General features: G+C 42.0%; 1 protein-coding gene and 1 long non-coding RNA gene across 2 annotated transcripts in view; both read left to right on the top strand.

Annotated features, from left to right (window-relative positions):
• Positions 1 to 634: 634 nt before the first annotated feature.
• Positions 635 to 10783, top strand: adora2aa (adenosine A2a receptor a). The gene is made up of 2 exons (XM_077560180.1): positions 635 to 1297; positions 7970 to 10783. Exons 1-2 carry the CDS (start codon positions 960 to 962, stop codon positions 8940 to 8942), a joined length of 1311 nt encoding a protein of 436 aa, XP_077416306.1. The 5' UTR covers positions 635 to 959; the 3' UTR covers positions 8943 to 10783.
• Positions 10784 to 16014: 5231 nt separating this feature from the next.
• Positions 16015 to 23447, top strand: part of LOC144049190 (uncharacterized) — a 75773-nt gene continuing 68340 nt past the window's right edge. Inside the window, exons 1-2 of the long non-coding RNA XR_013293510.1 lie at positions 16015 to 16171; positions 17546 to 17711. This is a non-coding gene — a long non-coding RNA (uncharacterized LOC144049190). The remainder of the gene's footprint in view (positions 16172 to 17545; positions 17712 to 23447) is intronic.

Genomic DNA, 23447 nt, shown 5'->3' with positions numbered 1-23447 from the left:
TGTTAACAAAAAAGTGCTTTTCTTAAGAAATTTATTAAAGAACATTTTGCACGAATAAGTATACCCCGAGGAGAAAAAGACTGACAATGTGTTAAATCCAGACCTAGCAGACATGTTGCTATCCAAAACAGTCATGGAGGTCATAGAAAATACTAGATGTAGTCGTTTTTGTTGTGGGATGCAGTATTTTTATATATACTGTATATATTTTGCATTAGTTCATTTGATAAAATTAAAGAATTTGAAATCTATTATCAACCTTACTTTCATGTTGTGAGTTAAGTGCATATTCTACAGAAAACATTTTGTCAACATTATGGAAATTGTTCGAAGGGGGTTTACTCATATATGCTGAGAAGTATAAGTATGAAGGAAGAAAAGTATTAAAATGAAATATATAAAAAAGTAGTTTAAAAAGTGTAAAGGAAAAAAATTGTAAAAAAGTATAAAGAAAAAAATTCATATACATATATATATATCTCAGAATTTTTAAATGTCTTCACCGGTTTATTTTGGACTATACCTACTCACACTGCATACATGATGTGGTACATGTGTGTGATGCACACTTCCTTCACTGTAAAAGCATTTCCTCTTTCTCAAGTCTGCAGCGACTTAGTGTTCCGTTGGTGTGCGTTGCTGATCGCATCTCCCCCCCTTGAGAGATTCATGGGAAAAATCCACAGAGGGGAAGGACCTGCGGTGATCTGGAAAGCAGAGGAGCTCTTGGTGGGAGAGGATGCAATCGATGTCGTCCCGTGTTTTGCGACTAAGATTTCATCTGCTGTTGTGTTGAGCTCCTTAACAGCAATTTGAGTTGATCAGGCGGGAATTAGCCGCCTTTGGATGCCAAAGGTTGAAGGTGAAGATGCTGAGCTCGGCGGTTGCCAGGCCGTAACTATGGTCGTTGAGGTGAGGCCTCCTCCCTCCTCATTAGTCAAATATCGTCTTTTCTCACCATGCTGGAAAACCCTGCCGCCTCGGCCACTTACATTGTGGTGGAGCTGCTGATTGCCGTCTTCTCCGTCTTGGGCAACGTGCTGGTCTGCTGGGCCGTCTTCCTCAACAGCAACCTGCAGAGCAACACCAACTTCTTCGTGGTGTCGCTGGCGGTGGCCGACATCGCCGTGGGTGTCCTGGCCATTCCCTTCTCCATCGTCATCAGCATCGGCTTCTGCTCCAACTTCTACGGCTGCCTCTTCATTGCCTGCTTCGTGCTTATTCTCACCCAGAGCTCCATCTTCAGCTTGCTGGCCATCGCTATGGACCGCTACATTGCAATCAAGCTACCTCTCAGGTCAGTTTGCCATCATTTCTTTTGACTCAAGATCTAGTGACGTATTCACGTTTAGTCATCTTCTTTCATTAGGGCCTTATGGAGGACCAAAACTGCCAGAATTAAAAATAAATAAATGACTAAATAAATAAATAAATAAATAAAAGTAAAAGAAAGTAAAAACGGATATAAAAAATATAATTCAAAAATTAAATACAAAATATAAATATTAAATGGAAATAAAAACAACAACATATATATATATCCTTACATAAATAAATACAAAAATAAAAAACGAGATTCAAAATATACAAATAAACATAAAAATAAATACCAATCAATAAATAAAAATGCTATGCCCTCACATTTATTTATTTCATGCTACAGACGCTCTGTCAGGTCGAAATGTTATCCAAATGAGGGGGCGGTCCTAAACGTGTCTTGGGTTAGGACTTGCGACTTGAGTTGCTCGACAACAAGTCGTGGTGACAGTGGACAAGATAGTTGTCCTTAGCTGGAGATCTCCATTCAAGTCGGCGAGACTTCCTTGTTCGCCAACCCACTCACTCGACCATTAAAAGACAGTTTGCAATGGCGGAGACCAACCCAAGAAATGTTTAGGACCGCCCCCTCATTTGAATAACATTTCGACCTGACACAAGTAGCCCTGGATGCAGAGTGCAGTTCGAGGCGTGCCTCAACATCAGGTGAACATTTGACTGCGCTCACACGGATTTTTCAAAATGGTTTAAACATTTATTTTTCCAACAAAATTAGCAAATTTAATGCTGCGCCATCTTATGACATAAAGTTATTTTTTAAACACATTATGGAGCATCGAAAATTACAAACACTCAAGCCTCATTCAGCCGGGGCGAAGCTAACGGTTTGAGGAAGAGGCGTGAGTGCAGTACTACATGTCGCTAGCAGATAGCGCATCCCTGGACGGTTGAGGTTTGTATTTAGGTTTCGGTCAGATTTTAATTTTCGTTGTTCAATAAAGTGCTCAAAACATACTGTAATGGTTATGTGGTAGAGTCAGGGCTGGACTGGCACAAATAATCGGCCCTGGCATTTTGACTTAGGCCTGCTGGCCCAGACCGATTCCTGACCACCCTTGGCTACCACATGACGTAGCTCTACCACTGATTTTCATTGGCTCAGTTTGCTCTCTATATTGTAACTGGATTAATGGGCTGCTCCTTCTAAATTGTCGGCTGGTCTCTCGGGGTGAAATGGAGGAAAATAATAATTGAATAGCACCACATCGGGCCCAAAAGACACTGGTCCACCGGGCATCTGCCCTGAATGCCAGATGGCCAGTCCAGTCCTGGGTAAGGTTATGTTTAGGGTTAGGTTTAATAACAAAGAAAGAAAGAAGGCGCTGCGAGGTCGTGTGGGCGGAGTCAAACGCTTAAGTCCACCTGACATTGAGGCACGCCTCAAACTGCGCTCTGCATCCAGGGCTTACCCACTTGACAGAGCGTCTGCAGCATGAAATAAATAAATGTGAGAGCAGAGCGTTTTCATTTATTGATTGATATTTATGATCTTTTTGTTTATTTTTACTTTTATTTATATTATTGTTTTTATTTTAATTTACATTTATTTTTTCTATTTAATTTTTGAATTATATTTAATAATAATAAAGCATTGGATTTATATAGTGCTTTTCTATTTAATCAGATGCTCAAAGACGCTTTATAATGGAAAAAAATACATTATTCATGCACTTACACAGCCACACTCTGGTGGCGGTAAGCTACTAAAGTAGCCACAGTTGCCCTGGGGCAGGCTGACGGAAGCGAGGCTGCCAGTGTGCGCCTACGGCCCCTCCTACCACCACCAAACATTCGCACCTTCCATACACCACTGTGAGTAGCACTGGAGGCAATGTGTGTGAAGTGCCTTGCCCAAGGACACAACGACACGTTTTGGGGAGAGCGGGGATCGAACAGCCAACCTTCAAGTTACTGAACGACCATCTCTACACCCTGAGCCACAGCCGCCACAGTAATATATTTGTTTTATATCCGTGTTTATTTTCACTTTTATTTATTTATTTAGTCATTTATTAATTTTTAATTTGGGCACTTTTGGTCTTCCATAGGGCCTAAAGCAGTGAGGTCCCTATTGTTTTTGTAGGAATGAAGTCTTTTAGTGTCATGCCTAAACAGGAAGTCCGACATTTTGATTTTACCTAGAAAGCTTACGCCATTTTTGCTTTTACAAGTACAAAAACCCATAAAACTTTGCACACACATCAGATTTGGCATACAGTTCAACATTCTAGAGATTTATTGTACGATCGCCAATATATGGCTCAGTATCACCCCCACAATTTTTAAAGCCATTTTTAACAAAGCATTCTTGGTTGAACATTTTACCCAGATCTGCAAACATTGTGAGGTATATGTAATAGCCCAAGACCTACAGTACAAAAACAACTTATGAAGCCATACGCTAAACCTAAAAGGAAAACTGCCATTTTCATTTTACTTTAGAATTTGACGCCATTGTTGGCCTTTTATAACAGTCAACTTCTCCTTGAGAGTTTATCCAATCATCTTCAAACCTTGGATGTTTCATCTAAAGATATTTAGGATGAAAGGTTATTGAAAGCTTTTTATTTCCCGGCACGCTGTTGCCACGGCGATGAGAAGAAAGTAAAATAAAAATTGAGAATTCCCGAAGCAGCGCTTACTGGCTTTAATAACTTAAATCAAGTTTTCAAAAATAATAGGTCTGAGATCCATCCCGGTTCAGTTTTATTAGTCGCTGCAATATTTAAAGTCTAATTATGCAAAATATTTTATTGATTGTCAAGCATGTGTGTGTAATTTCTGAAAAAGGGATTTTTGGTTCATGTTTGTCCTAAATAAATGGCTGAAGTATTAGTTTTTATAATTTGTTAACAGACTTATTAGAATGTGATCATAAAAACAAAAAAAATAATGGAGTGCTTTAATGCATACTTTTAATTTATGTGAACTTTCCATGTTTTACCATTTTGAACCTCAATGGGGATTTTTTGACCGAATCCATCCTTTCTACAAAAATAAATGACCACTCAGCTTCTGTGAGAAGTCAAAAATTCATCAAGCAGAATGTATTCTCTCAAATATTATTTTTTGATAAATTAATTAAATGAAATAACGATAGTCTGACCTAATGAACAAGAAATAATAATTTGATTGACTATTATTTAATTTTTTTGTAAAACAATATATTGGAAATGTCATTGATAACAATAAGAGCTACATTTTTTATGGTTAAACATATTGAGGGTCTACTTACAGGTGTACAACTATTAGAGAAACATAATCAATATTTTTGGTAATAGCAATGTCAATGTTGATTTAGGGTACTGGTGGAACGGTAGGAATATATGGCAATAAATTATTTGATGTTGTATTCATTTAAGGCCCCACATTAGAGATTAAGAATTTTGGAAAATCAAGAAGTCATGACCAAAATAAAAGCTATATATAATCAAACCATATAAATAAAATCTTGTTCACAGAAAGGAAGTTATGTATATTTTTTTAAAAACTGTTATAGTGAAAATCGGTATAGTTGATTAGAATGCTCTAGAAAACAATGCTAGAAGTTATGTAGCTCTTACAGAATTGTACAAACGTAGTGATATGAGTATCTAATAGAATCTTGAGTAATAAATGACAGCACGTATTATTCTTCACCTAGCTTGCTCCCAGTTGATGGCGATGTAGGCTTCTAGCTGGAGTGACACCAACAAATACTTGACATCCATCCATCAGTGGAGATGAGACATTTGAAGCTCAAAGTCACAGTTGAGTGTGGCCAGAAATGGCGTCCCCCATGAGGCCGGGTCTCCTTGGAGCAATCAAATGCATTTGGCTCTAATTGCTTCCACAGACTATACCAATATATACTATACCATACTTCACATGTCAGACATGTGAAGCTATTGTTGACACGCGTTTCAACTCCGACCTTTGTCCTATTGTAACGTCCGACAGCACATTATGTTTCTTGTTTCCAGGACACAAGCAGACTTTTTTTTTTTCACACAACGCTGTACACTTGACAGCTTCTCTGCAGTGATCTTTTCTTCCAGGGAAGTAGGCCTGTTGTTGTTGCAACACTGACATTTGCACTTTAACATCTGCAGAATGTGATCGAAACAAACCGACCCTTTCAGCTGCTCTCCCACACTGTGCGGCATGCACCCTGAAAATAGACTTAGAAGTACTTACAGACTTGTTTGTTTATGACTTTTTTCCCTCTCTTCAAGACCAGGAAGAGACCTTGTTGTGATTCATACCAAACTTAGACATTTATAACAACGCTGTCCTCCCGCCATGAGATCAGAGTTGGAACCAGTAGCAAGCGGTGCATTTGGTACCTGGGCCTTCAGTTGGGGCACGTTACAATTATAGAAACCATCAATACTATACAAACTGGGCCACAAACGTCCTCTGGATTAGTTCAACATCAATATTGAACAAATTGCATGACAAATGACTACAATACAGTGGTAAAATTCATCATTAAAAGCATTCATGAGTTCAGATTGCCAGCATATCTGACCAGTCTAGGATTAGGGTGTGATTATCATAACCCTAACAACATTGCTTATATAAAAACTCTAATAACAGTAAAGAAAAGTATCCCAATTGCAGATTAAAAATGGACCGATCTACTTTATGGGTCAATTTGACCCAACTTTCTGGGTTGTTTTATACAAAATGACCCTTTTTTTTCTTCCACATGTAAAAGATCTAACCAATAATTTTGAGTTGTTTTACACTAAAAGACCCATTTCTTGACTCAAAGTTGGGTCAAATAGACCAAAGTAGAGTATTGGTCCATTTTTGACCCATAGTTGGGTTATTTTTAAGCATTAAAGTTACAGTACCAGTGATTCTGAATGCCCTGGGAAGTTTCTCAAAGTCAAGATTCGGCCTGCCGCAATATTTTATTTGGCCCGTGAAGGTGAATCATGCGTGTTTTCATGTTTCTAAATAAAATATTCACATTGCAAATTCTATTCACTTTCAATAACCATGATAAATAGCAGACATTTTCCTCCCTTTTAAAATAAATTGAATAAAAGTTGCCATTTGTCCACTGCTCAGCAAAATGAGCACCCATCAATGTTTCCATCATTTAATGTGGGCGTCCATCAATGTTCTGTCATTCGCCCAACCGTCACCGAAATGGGAATGCAAATTTATTGACGGATTGACGATTACATTGACGGATGAAAAACCCTTTCTGTCAATGCTTAGTTCATCAATTTTTCTAAGTTTGACACCCATGATATAGCGGCTGCAATGTGATTGGAGAAAAATTCTGACATCCAAGAACATGTACTGGAAGCAGTGCAGTCAAGAGAAAGTCAAGAGAAATGCTGCAAAATTAAGACACTAGAGGCCCTATTTTCATTAAAAACAAAACAAAAAAAAACTTAAAACAGGCACAGCTTCATTGAAGTGGAAGGCAACCTCCAAGTGAACCATCCACTGTGGCCAAATTTACATCCTCTGCAAGTGAGATACCTTCTCACAGTTCTTTTTAAATGTACAATGTGTGTAGCCATCTCCTGCCTTAGATAACCCAGCTATCTCGCTGCACTGAATTAAAAGGGATTGAGGGGAGCTGCTTTGATTGGCCAGGAGTCGGCTGCATTCCCTCTCACAATGGTGCAAAATGGAGGGAACACTCGCTTCGACCGGCACTAGTCTTGGAAAATAAATACTCCACCCATGCGCACAGTTAGACTGCACTTTGCGCTACACTTGCATGAAAATAGGGCCTGAGACCTTTGGCTATACACGAGTAAATGAATGGAACAGATATTAGAATTGAAGTTGTAAATGTAGATCAGTGCTTGATAGTGTTTAGGCCTGGCTGTCCCTGACTTGTCACCCTTGCGTTTCAATCAGAGGTGGCAAATCCAGGTCCAGAAAAACCCTGCCACATCTTTTACCAAAAAGTAGTATACTTTAAGTACATAATATAGAGTATACTTAAGTATACCTAAGTTTATTTTTCAAGTGTACTATGTTTGTACTAAGTGTATTCTTGTATTAAAAGTAAACTTTAAGTAAACTCCTTGGGACTAAATTGGAACATTTTAGTACATCTAAAAGTATACTTAAGTATATTATAAAGTATATTAATAAGTATATTAATAAGTATACATAAGCATACTTCCGAGTACACTTTATAGTATTTAAGTATACTATTAGATATATTTAAATATATTTATGTCCGCAGCAAAAATTATAATATAATCTGTTACTGCGAGTGCCTTTTAAGTATATACGACAGTATGTACTTAGTATATGTTTCAGTATACTTACAAGTACACTTAACATTTACTTGGTGGAGTATAGGCCTACTTCCAATAAGTACAAGAAAAGTTAACTGAAAGTATACTGTCCTAATTTTGAGTATACTTCAAGTATACTTAAATATATTTATTTTTGGTAAGAGCAGTTTGGCTTTAGCCTCTTGTGTTAGCTAGCTAGCCTCTTGTGCTAGCTAGCAGGTAACTAAACACCCGGGGAGCTAGCTAGGGAACTTGCTAGCTAGCACCTGGGGCTAAAGCCAAATTGTGGCAGGGTTTTTACTTTCTGGACTTGGATTTGCCACCTCTGCGTTTCATTCATGATGTTGCTCATCAGGCTGTTGTCTCCCTTCCAGGTATAACAGTCTGGTGACAGGCCAGCGGGCACAGTGCATCATCGCCGTTTGCTGGGTTCTCTCCATCATCATTGGCCTCACCCCCATGATGGGCTGGCACAAGTTGTCTGAGAAGGAAAGCAGCGACTGCCCACCGGGACTGATGACGTGCCTCTTTGAGGAGGTGGTGGTCATGGGTTATATGGTGTACTTTAACTTTTTTGCCTGTGTGATGATTCCCCTGCTGCTGATGCTGGCCATCTACCTGTGTATCTTTATGGCAGCTCGTCACCAGCTCAAGCTCATTGAGGTCAAAGCGCTTCACGGAGAAAAGTCCCGCTCCACGCTCCAAAAAGAGGTCCAAGCGGCCAAGTCTCTGGCCATCATAGTGGGCCTGTTTGCCGTCTGCTGGCTGCCCTTACACATCATCAACTGCTTCACACTTTTCTGCCCCAAGTGTCCGCGTCCGCCGCTCTTTATCATGTATGTAGCCATTATCCTGTCGCATGGCAACTCGGTGGTCAACCCGTTCATCTACGCATACCGCATCCGGGAGTTCCGGCAAACCTTCCGGAAAATCATTCGCCGCCACATCCTAGGCCGGCAGGAGCTGCCGGAGCCAAGCGGCAGTAAGCGCAACTCGCTTCACAGCAGCGTCACCGACTCCATCAGGCTCAAGGCGAACGGCCTGAGCTTTGACCTTTGCTCCGAGCAGGGCGGCAGCAGCTCTGAAAACTCCGCTCGCGTCTCCCCCGTCGGGGGCGGTCTGTTGACAGTATCCCAAATGCCTTTGTCACTTGTTGTGCCTAATGGTCCCAAAATGGATCCCAACAGACCGCCGCAAATACCCATCTGTCATCATCGACAGTATTCGGCGGCATCAGAGAGTGTGGAGGAAAAGAAAGCACAGAACCAGAGTGCCGCCCAGGTGCAACCACAGTTTAACAGGCAGAACAGGGAAAGCAGCCTGAGTGAGCTGACAAATGTCTCTTGACACATTCTGAAGTCATCAACACTCCACTGGTCAAATGTCTGTTGACATGCTAAGGTAGAGAGTATTTATTTTCTTTAAATCATGTGTCTTTGTTCAATTTATCCATGGCAGTGACGTTTGGTGACAGGCAGAAAAAGGAATGCATACATAAAATAGTTAACCAGCATATCCATTTTTTGCTACAAATTGAAAATTCAATTTTCATTGGGCCCTGCATGGTGAAAACATGTCAGTTAAGTTTCCAATAAAAGATGGCTTAATTGTTTCCTTTTCCTTTTCATTACATTCATCGTTTTAGGCAATTGTGGACTCAGTTGTGAGGTGGTCTGGTTAAGTCCTACTGTGGACTAAAGTGTGGAAACAGATGTGACTTTATGTCCTGACCGAGCACTGCTGATGTGCCCTTTAACAAAGGACCGGGCTTTACTTTTCTTCATCTGACTTCTCTGCATTGAACACTGTGTATTTCTGGACTTTTTTTTGTGTGTGTGGCATGTCCTGGTTAACAGCATATGCAAATTGTTTTTAGCCTCTCTAAAATATATTTTTCTCTAATTCAGGAGCAAAAAGACTTTTTCAAACCTCAATCAAACAATTCTGATCTTGCACTATTTTCATTTCATGTTAATTTGCAGAATACCTTTCAGTTGGTTTAAAAGCATGACTGTGTTTGTTTTTGAGAAATGATCATGTGCACAATTTGGCACAGTTCTTTTTTTTTATAAGAAGAATGTTATGTTTAAAAGATATGCTGTGTTTTTAAATTCTGATTTTCTCAGTTGGGCTTTAATGGGCATCTCAAACAATTCGGCCTGGTTTGGTCACATGGCTACATGGTCACATGGGCGAGTGACCTTGACGACATTGAGTGCCCTTAGTTTCTGACTTAAAAAGACCTGAGATGTGAGTGGGTTGGGAATCACTCAAGTGATCACATCAACTGTGTATTCAATCGATGTTTCATTTATACTTTGGTAAAAAAAAATATTTAAAAAAAGCTTATAAAATGTTCCCCAAGTTATCATTCTGGCATTCCCATATGCTCAGTGGTACAAACCCCCATTCCAATGAAGTTGATATGTTGTGTAAAGTGTAAAAACACTTTTTTCAAATCCTTTTCTACCTATGTTCATTCAAACGGAATACAAAGACTAATTATCAAACTGATTAATTTGATTGTTTTTTTTGTTGTTGCAAATATTCATTTTGGATGTAATGTCTGAAACATGTTACAAAGAAGCTGGGCAGGAGCAACAAAATACTGGGAAAGTTGAGTAATACTCCAAAAATTCCTACTTGGAACATTCCACAGGTTAACTGGAAACAAAAGAGTGTCATGATTGGGTATAAAAGGAGCAGGGATTTCATCATGCACGGTCAATAATATCATCAAAAGATTCTGAGAATCTGGACAAATCTGCATGCAAGGGAAAAGGCTGAAAACCAACATTGAATGCCTGTGAGCTTTGACCATGCTTAATTAACACCGTTTGTCACTACATCTACAAATATAAAGTAAAACTACCATGTAGAGCGAAAGCCATCAACAAACTGAGAAAAGCCACCATATTCTCTGGGCCCAAGCTCACCTGAGATAAACTGATGAAAAAGTGTGGTCTGATGAGTCCACATTTTAAATTGTGTTTGGAAATCATGGACCAAAAAGAACCATCCGGATTATTATTATTATTATTAAGTTCAAAACCGGCATGAGGGTGTGTTAGTGCTCATGGCGTGGGTAAATTGCACATCTGTGAAGGCACCGTTAACGCTGAAAGGTATGCTGCCTATCCAAGGAATGTCTTTTTCAGGGTCGTCCTTGCTAGTTTCAGAAAGGCAAGGCTTGGTTTCATGGTTTCATATAGATAGCATCCACTAATGTCACGGGATCACGAGTCCGCCCCTCATGGTGGGTCAACTTTCCAGTGGACTCAGCTGTCACTTACCAAAAAGTAGTATACTTTAAGTACATAATATAGAGTATACTTAAGTATACCTAAGTTTATTTTTGGAGTGTATTTATTCTTGTACTAAAAGTAAACTTTAAGTAAACTCCTTGGGACTAAATTTGAACATTTTAGTACACATAAAAGTATACTTAAGTATATTAATGAGTATACTTAAGCATACTTTATAGTATTTAAGTATACTACTAGGCATATTTAAATTTACTTGATGAATTGACAGGGATCGAACCGGGAACTCTGGTACTGACCTTATCCTCAAGTCCAGGGGTGGCCAAGTTCGGTCCTCGAGAGCCCCTATCCAGCCTGTTTTCCACGTTTCTCTCCACTAACACACCTGATTCATGATCAGGATCGTTATCAGGCTTCTGCAAAGCTTGCTGATGAACTGATCATTAGATTCAGCTTTGCTGAAGGAGGGAGACATGGAAAACAGGCTTGATAGTGGCTCTCGAGGACCGAATTTGGCCACCCCTGCTGTAGTCTATCCAGCCACATTGTGTTTAGGGCTTTATACATAAATGTAACCTATAATTTTGGTTCCTTACTTCTTCCCTTCTAAGTATATACTACAGTATGTAAATTTTTAGTATATGTTTTAGTATACTTACAAGTACACTTAACATTTACCTGGTGGAGTATACTTCCAAAAACTACAAGAAAAGTAAACTGGAAGTATACTCTCCTAATTTTGAGTATACTTCAAGCATACTTAAATAGACTTCTTTTTGGTAAGGGGTGTTTCTATTGTGTTACACCGAATGTTCTTTTGTTATTAATGAATGTATCAACCAGCTTCCTTTAACGTTACTTGTGTAAGCAAGACGTAGCCCTATGCGGAAGATTTAGCTTGACACTTCTTGCAGCGGTACACGTTGAAACGTTTGATTAGTGGAAACATTTGCAACCGGACTACATAGCCACGTATGCTCTGAGGTAGGATGGCTCCCAAAACATGGACATTCTTGCGTCTTCTGTACTTTTGAACTTTTATTGGAACTATGTGCATTTATCATTTGTGAATTTGAGGTGAAGAATCGCGGATTATTTTTAAACCAAGTTAGCTAGCTCCCCGACCGCGCTAGCTGCTTGCACTAGCATGTTACAACAAAAACAACAACATTGTTGATTCATCACTCATTTTCGTACAATTTACCAACAATTTCAACTTTTGGGATGCTAGAAAAGGAAAATAAGAGACCTAGAGGGTATTTGTAGAGATCTCAAAATCGAACATCTTGACCACCAGATCTATTTTTAGCCAGAGCTAGCCATGGCTAGCGGATCACATATATCACGATTACATTATGGTAAAAGCATTTTTACCATCTTACAATGACATTTACCTTAATCAAAATGGTCAGAACACACTTTGGTAGACTTTGTCGGTTGTAAATGCTTTTGATTTATTAATTTTTTATTTTATTTTATTATTTTTTTATGTATTAATTCTGGACACTTCTTTGCCCATTCCCATTCGACATTCCATGGCAAATGACGTCATGTGAATACTATCTATAATAAAAGAGTGTAAATACTAGCCTAGGTGGCCTGCCAGCAGTCCAGACTATTACGGTCTTGCTAGTGAAAATTTTATTATGAAGCACAAAATAAGACACTGCAGAGCCCAGAATGTTGAGCAATTGAAGTTGTACATTCAACCTACAAAGTTTCAATAATTAGTGTTCTCAGTTCTCAAATGCTTAGGAAGGAATCATCGTAAACATGCCTGTGTCCCAGATTTTTTGGAATGTGTTGTAGGCATAAGATTCAAAACAATTAATATTTTAAATAAATAAATAAATAAAAATAGATTCAGTTTGACCATTAATCAAAGATATATTTACGTTGAAAAGGAATTGAAAAAAATTAAACTGTATTCTGCTTTTATTTACATTTTATGCAATGTCCTTCATTGAAATTGGTGTTTGTAGTTGGGGTCATTTCTCATATTAGATTTGAAACTACGGAGAAAGATCTGGTTTACTCATCCTGGGAAAAGCATATTTAATCAGTCAGACTATCTTTGGAGCTCTATATTTTCCCAACGTTACTGCCAGTTCCCCTGTGAGTTCAGGTTAGAGGAGTCAGGGCCTACTTCTGTTTGAAATGTTCCCCAGCGGGGCTAAAGTTATTTTTCAACATTTACCACAGAGACTACCGAGATCTTCATCCTCGGTTTCTATTCTGAGCGTTTGATCAAAAGGGTAAAATGCATGTTGCAACAGGAACAAATAAGAATATTTCTACTCAGAGTGGTTCAACAAATGAAATAAGCGTGCTGTAAACTGCAAAATGATTTCTTTTCACAAGGCATGCACTCCTTTAACTTGAAGAAATCATGATCTGTACTCTTGTCTCCTCCTAATAAATGATAAATGTTTATACATTGTGCAACCTTTCGGTTTTATGCTGTTACTCGTTCACCATGTGTGCCATTTATGCAGTTATCGCTAAGGTATCCATCATAAAACACTAGCGTGCATACTGTACATAATGAGAACAACGACTGCAGCCTCGCCCGTGCTTTCATTGCAACTCCCTGCTGAGTTCAACTATTCATTGTCAAAAGGGGAAAACGTCAAGCAAGCAAGACTTCGCCACTCATCTTCCAACACTGACGCCTGCTGGCGGTTTACACACACTACAGCTAATCACATACTTCAACCAAAGTACTCTACTGTACTTGAAATACAGGTACATTGTAAAAAAAAAGGGGGGGGGGGGGGGATGAAAAAGTACGTTTAAAAAAACTGTAATTTTGCGGCATCTGGGGCGCCAAGAAAAAAAATACAGTAAAATAACAGAAAACTACTTCTCATAAAAATAAATAAAAATATAATAATATAAATAAAAATAGTTAATTAAAGTTTGTAGTAGTAGTTTTAACAAGATTTTGCTTTATTTTCCGGTTGTTTTTAATGTTTAATCAGAAAATTCTATTAGTTGTTTTCAATGACATGATAATTTGTGTTTGATGTAATAGAACAGTATATGACACAAAAATAATAATGCACCATCTTTCAAAACATGTCAAACAACTGGTGAAAAAAACCCTGATATTGGGTTTAAAATAGCAACAATTTACTGTTATGACAATTCCTTACGATGCCCTCAAAACGCTTTACATTTTGACTACTCATTTACCTTCTGACACAAAGCATCAGGAGCAAATGGGAGTTCAGTATCTTGCTTAAAGGATTCTTTGACATGGTCACAAAGGCCAGGGATAGAAACCACAACCTCCATCCATCCATCCATTTTCTTAACCACTTTTCCTCAGGGGTCGCTGGAGCCTATCCCAGCTGGCTTCAGGCAATAGTACACCCTGAACTGGTTGCCAGCCAATCGCAGGGAACACAGAGACGAACAACCATACTCACAATCACACATTTGGAGTGTTCAATTAACCTGCCATGCATGTCTTTGGAATGTGGGAGGAAACCCACGCAAGCACGGGGAGAACATGCAAACTCCACCCAGGAAGGCCGAAGCCTGGACTCAATCTCACGTCCTCTACACTGGGAGGCGGATGTGCTAACCAGTCAATAACCGTGCCGCCAGAAACCACAACCTAAAAAAAACAAAAAAAAAAACAACCTCAGGGATACTAGACGGCCACAGCCATGCCGCTGCTGTTTCAAAGTGATTTTAGATTACATGAAATGTATACTTAGTTGGTAGTGCTCATGCCCCATAAGCAGAGGCAGCATCCCTATAAGTTCAAGTCCAATTCTTTGCTTTGCATATTATTCACACTGTCAAACTCTCCCTTTTCCCTGTATCTCTTTAGATGTCCTTTCAAAATAAATGTCAATTAATGCTACCATCTAGGAAATTACAATAATTGTAGTTTTATTATAAAAACACTTGTCAATTAAATAATGTATGCATGAATAAAATTATTGAAACTTGAATTTTGGTCCGTTTTCTTTTTTCAGTAATATCAGTTTACATTGAATACAATAAAGCTGAAAAATATTATTTTTTAAATATTATTTTACTATTAATTCCAATGAAGTCTATTAAATAAAAGTATGCCTATCTTTAAGGTTATTCATTTCAGTAAAGGTGAAAATTTTAGGCTATCAATTACATTAAAATGTAGAATAAAAGCTAATGAGTTCCACTATAAACATTTAAAAAATGTTAATGCATATCTTTAAAAACAACAGGCAGATTTGCACGAGCCTCCTAACAATAGAATGACAATGCTTAAAATTACTTGTTTGGATTTTTATTAACTTTCATAGAATATATAAAACAAAAAGAAGAATAAAAGCTAATCATTTCCACTAAAATAATATTTATAAAAAAACTTTATGCATAACTTTAGAAATAATAACAGGCAGGCAATGAGAACTAAGGCTATAATGACTTGTTTAGATTTGTATTGACTCATATCAGATATAAAAGAAAACTGCTTTGCTCATTTAATGCCTTCGATTTCTTCTTTTTTTTTTCTTCTTTTTTTCTGGCCTTATGTTAAGCCTTCGATTTCTTATTAAACTGAATTTAGAATGCTCTTAAATCAAGGTTTGAACAGTTTAGGCATGTGAGTGATATATCCTTACATCAGGTCGGGACTCGAACCCATTTCTGGCAAAGATGCGATTCCTCTCGCGAGACACGCGATGGTTCGGCGTTTCCACTATCCGCAGCTTGGCCGGGAAAAGCCACGAGGCCTGCATTGAAGACAAGTGACGGTACCACTGCCACCCAGAGCCCAGCTCGCTGTCTAGCTGTAAACTCATACGCGTTTGACCCTTAAGATTGTTTAAAAAGACCTTAAGTACAAATCATACGTAACACAGTATTCTGAAATGTGATTTTATTATTATATATTTTTTTCTCCATCACGACTTCCAGCCAATCCTGCTGCGTGACGTCTTCGGTACAGTTGTGCAGGCCGGGGAGCCGAAGGACCAGACCAGTATTTTTCCATGACGTCACTCACTAAGACGTCACACGCCAGCATCCCGAGTCTAGCGCGTACCCAGACCAGTATTTTTCCATGACCGTCAATCACAACGACGTCACACACCAGTTTCCCGCGCATGACGCTTTATAATCCGGAAGTGACGCATTTGTTCGGTTTGACACTTGACAGTAGGACACGTACCGAGGGGGATGCCGGAGAAATGTTTGTTGGACACGAGCGTTATGGCGGGAACGGTGGTTTGGGTGCGGATCTGCACCCAATAACCGCGGAAAAAATGCGGAGAAACGGAATGGACGACGGAAAACAACACATTTGGAAACCAGGTCAGTAGTATTTGTGTGTGTAAGTGAGTGGGCGGGTTTAGGTTGGCTGTGTTCAAATTCACAAGGCTCGGTCCGCGAAGGCCGAGTTTGTCGACCGTTGAGTACATCCCGGCGTGACTCGACTACACTCACGGAATTTATATATAAATGGTTTGTCAATGAGCCATTACCACTCCGTCTGTAGATCTGGTAACCTTAGCGGTATTTTCTCCATTAAGTCAACGTGTTACCGACAAGCAGCATTGACAGTCCATTCATATGTAAATCCGTGTCTTGTCGAGTATCGCCGGGAATGACGTCATACGGTCGACAAATTTGGCCTTCGGAGGACCCAACCATGAGCATTTGGACACAGGGAAAGTCCTTCGGCTGTGTTGTAGCGTGGTTGTTAGTCTTTGCAAATAATTATGGTAGATGGTCGATTGAAACAGATACCTCGACGCTTGTTTCGGATTTCGTCAATCACAGTGTTTCGGAGTTTGTATCATTCTGCAAGTATCACGTAACCGATGACGTTCGAAGCTTCACACGTCTCAGCGCGTATTGACGGCTGGCATTTGTTTGATAGTTTGTTTTGGCGCTAAGTGCTAACTACCAAACTATTAAATAATCTGTGCGTGTGTTAGTAATTGTGACCAGTGAAAAGTGGCGTTTGGGACCGTTTGAGATTGTGGGAAGAGGCTAGAAAATACGTCGACTTCCATCTATCCCCCCCAATTTCTAATAATAATGATAATAATGATGATAATTATTATTTTTTTTTTACATGCTTTTCAGTATTCATTAAATACATTTTAAAAACTGTTTATGATTGTAAATACTGTAATTTTGTCTCTTTTTTTAAAGTAATTTTTCTGCTGCTACCTGCTGTCCTTATAGATCGATTATAGGCTGCCTTTTTTTTTAGTCCGCCCTACCGTCGACCTGTCTAGCTGACTTATTTTCGTATTTCTTGTTATTGTTTTTGTATTGTTATTCTCAGGTCACTTCCATTTATAATACTGATGCCCAATTGGCCACAGTGGGGCCGCGCATAGGGCTTTGCTGTTTGCAGCGTTGGGTGCCATATCCATATACCTTGAGGATCGCAATTGGTGAACCCTGCTTTAATATTAACATTTTTTAACTGCACAATCATTGCACCTTTAAGTAATCCACCCATTAGCTGTACACGTTTGGACTAAGTGTCTTGGCCTGCATGAAAGTGTTCAGGTTTCTCTTTGAACCAGACTGGTTCAAGCTTGAGTTCGACAATACGATACAATGCAAGTTAGACCCTTTTCCTAATATTTCATATTACAATGATATAATTTATCTTGATTATTTTGGCCACAATGGTGACATGTTTTCTAATTATACAGCCTCTATTTTCAGGAAAACATTTGGCAACATTGGCAAGCACGATGATACCGCTGGAGACGGATGTCACTCTCTTCTGTAACAAATAAAGACGAGAGTGGAGTATCAAAATAGGACGACTACGCTTGCTTAACGCCACAGAGAAGGAAGATGGATGGGTATGCGGCAATAACATATACAGGTAAAACCATCAATTTTGACCAATAGCCCGGCTGAAACGAGATAAAACATACTTTTTTCTTGCCTACTTTATTGACATTTGGCATTGACGCTTTTCACATCAAACATGTGGTGTCAATTAGGGCTGAGCGATTATGGAAAATAATGTAATTGCGATTTTTTTTCCCACAAAATTTTCAGATTGCCATTTACTATGCGATTAAAAAAAAAAAAAAATTAGGTCCTGTTCTATTTTTCACCGTACACAAATAAATCCATGTTATAAACATAAATCAACCAATGAGAAGCATTAGAACTTTTATCTATAAACTTTTATCATAGTGCATAGTGCAAACATTTTTAAGGTTCTGTACTTTAAAAAAGTCACTAAATTAATTAACACAAAATATGTGTACACTATATTCTCATTCAAATTTGAAAATAAAAAACTATTTTGAATACCAATGAAAATATTAAATTAACTCAGTAACAGTAATTCATGAGCAAGATAAGTGTAGCACTCTTAGCCACAAAAGTTGTTCTGTATAATTGTGAGTACCTCAAAGTTTTTTTACTAGGAAAACCAGCATGTCAACTTATGCTGGTTTTAAAGATGAGCGCAAGTAACTTCAAGGTAATAATTTTTGCAATAAACACAATTTCAACCTCTGTCCCTCACACCCAGTTTATCTCTATCCCTTTCCCCCCTCCCTCCCGCTCACGCTGTCTCTCTCTCGCTCTCCCGCACACACGCATTGACCCTCTGCTCACACACACAGAAGTTGAAAAACTGGTCGCTGGCGTTTTAGTCATAATGCAGCTATCATTCAGTGCTGTGTGGTGTGGGTTTTTTTAAGCGCTGAAAAAGGTTCGTATTGTCCCCTCTTGACGTAGCAACGGGAGGGAGGCAGATTTTGCACGATGCTTTACATTGCGTAGCGTCGTTTTTATAGCCAAAATGCATCCACACAATTGCCTTGCTGGTACTAAACTTTCTGTTGCATCCGCCATTATAGCGTCGTGTTGAAGTCGCCTCTACACTTCCCTCCATCCTGGACCGTTCCACTCGGCCTCGCTCGTCTAATAAACCTCTCCCTGAAAAAGAGATCTGTTGCGTGGCGGTACAGGTGTCCGATGAAGGTGTCAGAAAGTGCACGGACACAGAGGCGTCTCTGTGGGCTGGGAGATTTGGGGCAGTAACAAACCCATTACGAATGGGATGGTTTGGCAGACGGCCGGAAAATGTTGCGCCGGCGTGGAGCGGGACGTTAAAAGTCTCCCCACCCATGGAAAATGCATGGACACAGAGGCGTCTCTGTGGGCTGGGAGATTTGGGGCAATAACTAACCCATTATGAATGGGATGGGATGGCAGAAGGCCGGAAAATGTTGCGAAAGATGGTGAAATATGCCCGAGCAGGGCGAACCCAGAGGAAACTGGTGGAAGCCCGCAGCGGTCCTGTTGTTGTACCGCTGGTAACGAGCTTGATCGGCCAACGTGATGCCCACAGGGTGTGTGTCTAGTAAACCTCTCCCTGAAAAAGAGATCTGTTGCGTGGCGGTACAGGTGTCCGATGAAGGTGTCAGAAAGTGCACGGACACAGAGGCGTCTCTGTGGGCTGAGTGAACTGGGGCAGTAACAAACCCATTACGAATGGGATGGTTTGGCAGACGGCCGGAAAATGTTGCGCCGGCGTGGAGCGGGACGTTAAAAGTCTCCCCACCCATGGAAAATGCATGGACACAGAGGCGTCTCTGTGGGCTGGGAGATTTGGGGCAATGACTAACCCATTAAGAATGGAATGGGATCGCAGAAGGCCGGAAAATGTTGCGAAAGATGGTGAACTATGCCCGAGCAGGGCGAACCCAGAGGAAACTCTGGTGGAGGCCCGCAGCGGTCCTGTCGTTGTACCGCTGGTAACGAGCTTGATCGGCCAACATGATGCCCACAGGGTGTGTGTCTAGTAAACCTCTCCCTGAAAAAGAGATCTGTTGCGTGGCGGTACAGGTGTCCGATGAAGGTGTCAGAAAGTGCACGGACACAGAGGCGTCTCTGTGGGCTGAATGAACTGGGGCAGTAACAAACCCATTACGAATGGGATGGTTTGGCAGACGGCCGGAAAATGTTGTGCCGCCGTGGAGCGGGACGTTAAAAGTCTCCCCGGCCATGGAAAATGCATGGACACAGAGGCGTCTCTGTGGGCTGGGAGATTTGGGGCAATAACTAACCCATTCTGAATGGGATGGGATGGCAGAAGGCCGGAAAATGTTGCAAAAGATGGTGAACTATGCCCGAGCAGGGCGAACCCAGAGGAAACTCTGGTGGAGGCCCAAAGCGGTCCTGTCGTTGTACCGCTGGTAATGAGCTTGATCGACCAACGTGATGCCCACAGGGTGTGTGTCTAATAAACCTCTCCCTGAAAAAGAGATCTGTGGCGTGGCGGTACAGGTGTCCGATGAAGGTGTCAGAAAGTGCACGGACACAGAGGCGTCTCTGGGCTGAGTGAACTGGGGCAGTAACAAACCCATTACGAATGGGATGGTTTGGCAGACGGCCGGAAAATGTTGCGCCGGCGTGGAGCGGGGCGTTAAAAGTCTCCCCACCCATGGAAAATGCATGGACACAGAGGCGTCTCTGTGGGCTGGGAGATTTGGGGCAATAACTAACCCATTATGAATGGGATGGGATGGCAGAAGGCCGGAAAATGTTGCGAAAGATGGTGAAATATGCCCGAGCAGGGCGAACCCAGAGGAAACTGGTGGAGGCCCGCAGCGGTCCTGTCGTTGTACCGCTGGTAACGAGCTTGATCGGCCAACATGATGCCCACAGGGTGTGTGTCTAGTAAACCTCTCCCTGAAAAAGAGATCTGTTGCGTGGCGGTACAGGTGTCCGATGAAGGTGTCAGAAAGTGCACAGACACAGAGGCGTCTCTGTGGGCTGAGTGAACTGGGGCAGTAACAAACCCATTACGAATGAGATGGTTTGGCAGACGGCCGGAAAATGTTGCGCCGGCGTGGAGCGGGACGTTAAGTCTCCCCACCCATGGAAAATGCATGGACACAGAGGCGTCTCTGTGGGCTGGGAGATTTGGGGCAATAACTAACCCATTAAGAATGGAATGGGATCGCAGAAGGCCGGAAAATGTTGCGAAAGATGGTGAACTATGCCCGAGCAGGGCGAACCCAGAGGAAACTCTGGTGGAGGCCCGCAGCGGTCCTGTCGTTGTACCGCTGGTAACGAGCTTGATCGGCCAACATGATGCCCACAGGGTGTGTGTCTAGTAAACCTCTCCCTGAAAAAGAGATCTGTTGCGTGGCGGTACAGGTGTCCGATGAAGGTGTCAGAAAGTGCACGGACACAGAGGCGTCTCTGTGGGCTGAATGAACTGGGGCAGTAACAAACCCATTACGAATGGGATGGTTTGGCAGACGGCCGGAAAATGTTGTGCCGCCGTGGAGCGGGACGTTAAAAGTCTCCCCGGCCATGGAAAATGCATGGACACAGAGGCGTCTCTGTGGGCTGGGAGATTTGGGGCAATAACTAACCCATTATGAATGGGATGGGATGGGATGGCAGAAGGCCGGAAAATGTTGCGCCGGCGTGGAGCGCGACGTTAAAAGTCTCCCCGCCCATGGAAAATGCATCGACACAGAGGCGTCTCTGTGGCCTGGGAGATTTGGGGCAATAACTAACCCATTATGAATGGGATGGTTTGGCAGACGGCCGGAAAATGTTGCGCCGGCGCGCGGAGCGGGGCGTTAAAAGTCTCCCCGCCCATGGAAAATGCATGGACACAGAGGGGTCTATGTGGGCTGGGAGACTTGGGGCAATAACTAACCCATGATGAATGGGATTGGATGGCAGAAGGCCGGAAAATGTTGCAAAAGATGGTGAACTATTCCCGAGCAGGGCGAACCCAGAGGAAACTCTGGTGGAGGCCCGCAGCGGTCCTGTTGTTGTACCGCTGGTAACGAGCTTGATCGGCCAACGTGATGCCCACAGGGTGTGTGTCTAATAAACCTCTGCCTGAAAAAGATTTGTTGCGTGGCGGTACAGGTGTCTGATGAAGGTGTCAGAAAGTGAACGGACACAGAGGCGTCTCTGTGAGCTGGGAGATTTGGGGCAATAACTAACCCATTATGAATGGGATGGTTTGGCAGATGGCCGGAAAATGTTGCGCCGGCGTGCAGCGGGACGTTAAAAGTCTCCCCGCCCATGGAAAATGCATGGACACGGAGGCGTCTCTGTGGGCTGCAAGAACTGGGGCGGTTATTAACCAATTTCGAATGGAATGGTATGACAGAAGGTCGGAAAGTTTGCAAAAGATGGTGAACTATGCCCGAGCAGGGCGAACCCAGAGGAAACTCTGTTGGAGGCCCACAGCGGTCCTGTTGTTGTACCGCTGGTAACGAGCTTGAGCGGCCAACGTGATGCCAATAGAGTTTGTGTCTAATAAACCTCTCCCTGAAAAAGATCTGTTGCGTGGCGGTACAGGTGACCGATGAAGGTGTCAGAAAGTGAACGGACACAGAGGCGTCTCTGTGGGCTGGGGGATTTGGGGCAATAACTAACCCATTATGAATGGGATGGTTTGGCAGACGGCCGGAAAATGTTGCGCCGGCGTGGAGCGGGACGTTAAAAGTCTCCCCGCCCATGGAAAATGCATGGACACAGAGGCGTCTCTGTGGACTGCAAGAACTGGGGCGGTTACTAACCCATTACTAATGGAATGGTATGACAGAAGGTCGGAAAGCTTGCAAAAGATGGTGAACTATGCCCGAGCAGGGCGAACCCAGAGGAAACTCTGTTGGAGGTCCGCAGCGGTCCTGTCGTTGTACCGCTGGTAACGAGCTTGAGCGGCCAACGTGATGCCCATAGGGTGTGTGTCTAATAAACCTCTCCCTGAAAAAGAGATCTCTGGCGTGGCGGTACAGGTGTCGTCTGAAGGTGTCAGAAAGTGCACGGACACAGAGGCGTCTTTGTGGGCTCGGAGATTTGGGGCAATAACTAACCCATTATGAATGGGATGGGATGGCAGAAAGACGGAAAATGTTGCAAAAGATGGTGAACTATGCACGAGCAGGGCGATACAAGAGGAAACTCTGGTGGAAGCCCGCAGCGTTCCTGTCGTTGTATCGATGGTAACGAGCTTGATCGGCCAACGTGATGCCCACAGGGTGTGTGTCTAATAAACCTCTCCCTGAAAAAGAGATCTGTTGCGTGGCGGTACAGATGTTCGATGGTGCCAGAAAGTGCACGGACACAGAGGCATCTCTGTGGGCTGAGTGAACTGGGGCAGTAACAAACCCATTACGAATGGGATGGTTTGGCAGACGGCCGGAAAATGTTGCGCCGGCGTGGAGCGGGTCGTTAAAAGTCTCCCCGCCCATGGAAAATGCATGGACACAGAGGCGTCTCTGTGGGCTGCAAGAACTGGGGCGGTTACTAACCCATTATGAATGGGATGGGATGGCAGAAGGCCGGAAAATGTTGCAAAAGATGGTGAACTATGCCCGAGCAGGGCGAACCCAGTGGAAACTCTGGTGGAGGCCCCCAGCGGGCCTGTCGTTGTACCGCTGGTAACGAGCTTGAGCGGCCAACGTGATGCCCATAGGGTGTGTGTCTAATAAACCTCTCCCTGAAAAAGAGATCTGTGGCGTGGCGGTACAGGTGTCCGATTGAGGTGTCAGAAAGTGCACGGACACAGAGGCGTCTCTGTGGGCTGAGTAAACTGGGGCAGTAACAAACCCATTACGAA

This window comes from Vanacampus margaritifer, chromosome 3, assembly GCF_051991255.1.
Source record: "Vanacampus margaritifer isolate UIUO_Vmar chromosome 3, RoL_Vmar_1.0, whole genome shotgun sequence".
In the NCBI taxonomy this organism is placed as follows: Eukaryota; Metazoa; Chordata; class Actinopteri; order Syngnathiformes; family Syngnathidae; genus Vanacampus; species Vanacampus margaritifer.
Note: the sequence above shows the minus strand (reverse complement) of the source record. Positions and strands in the feature narration are given on the sequence as shown.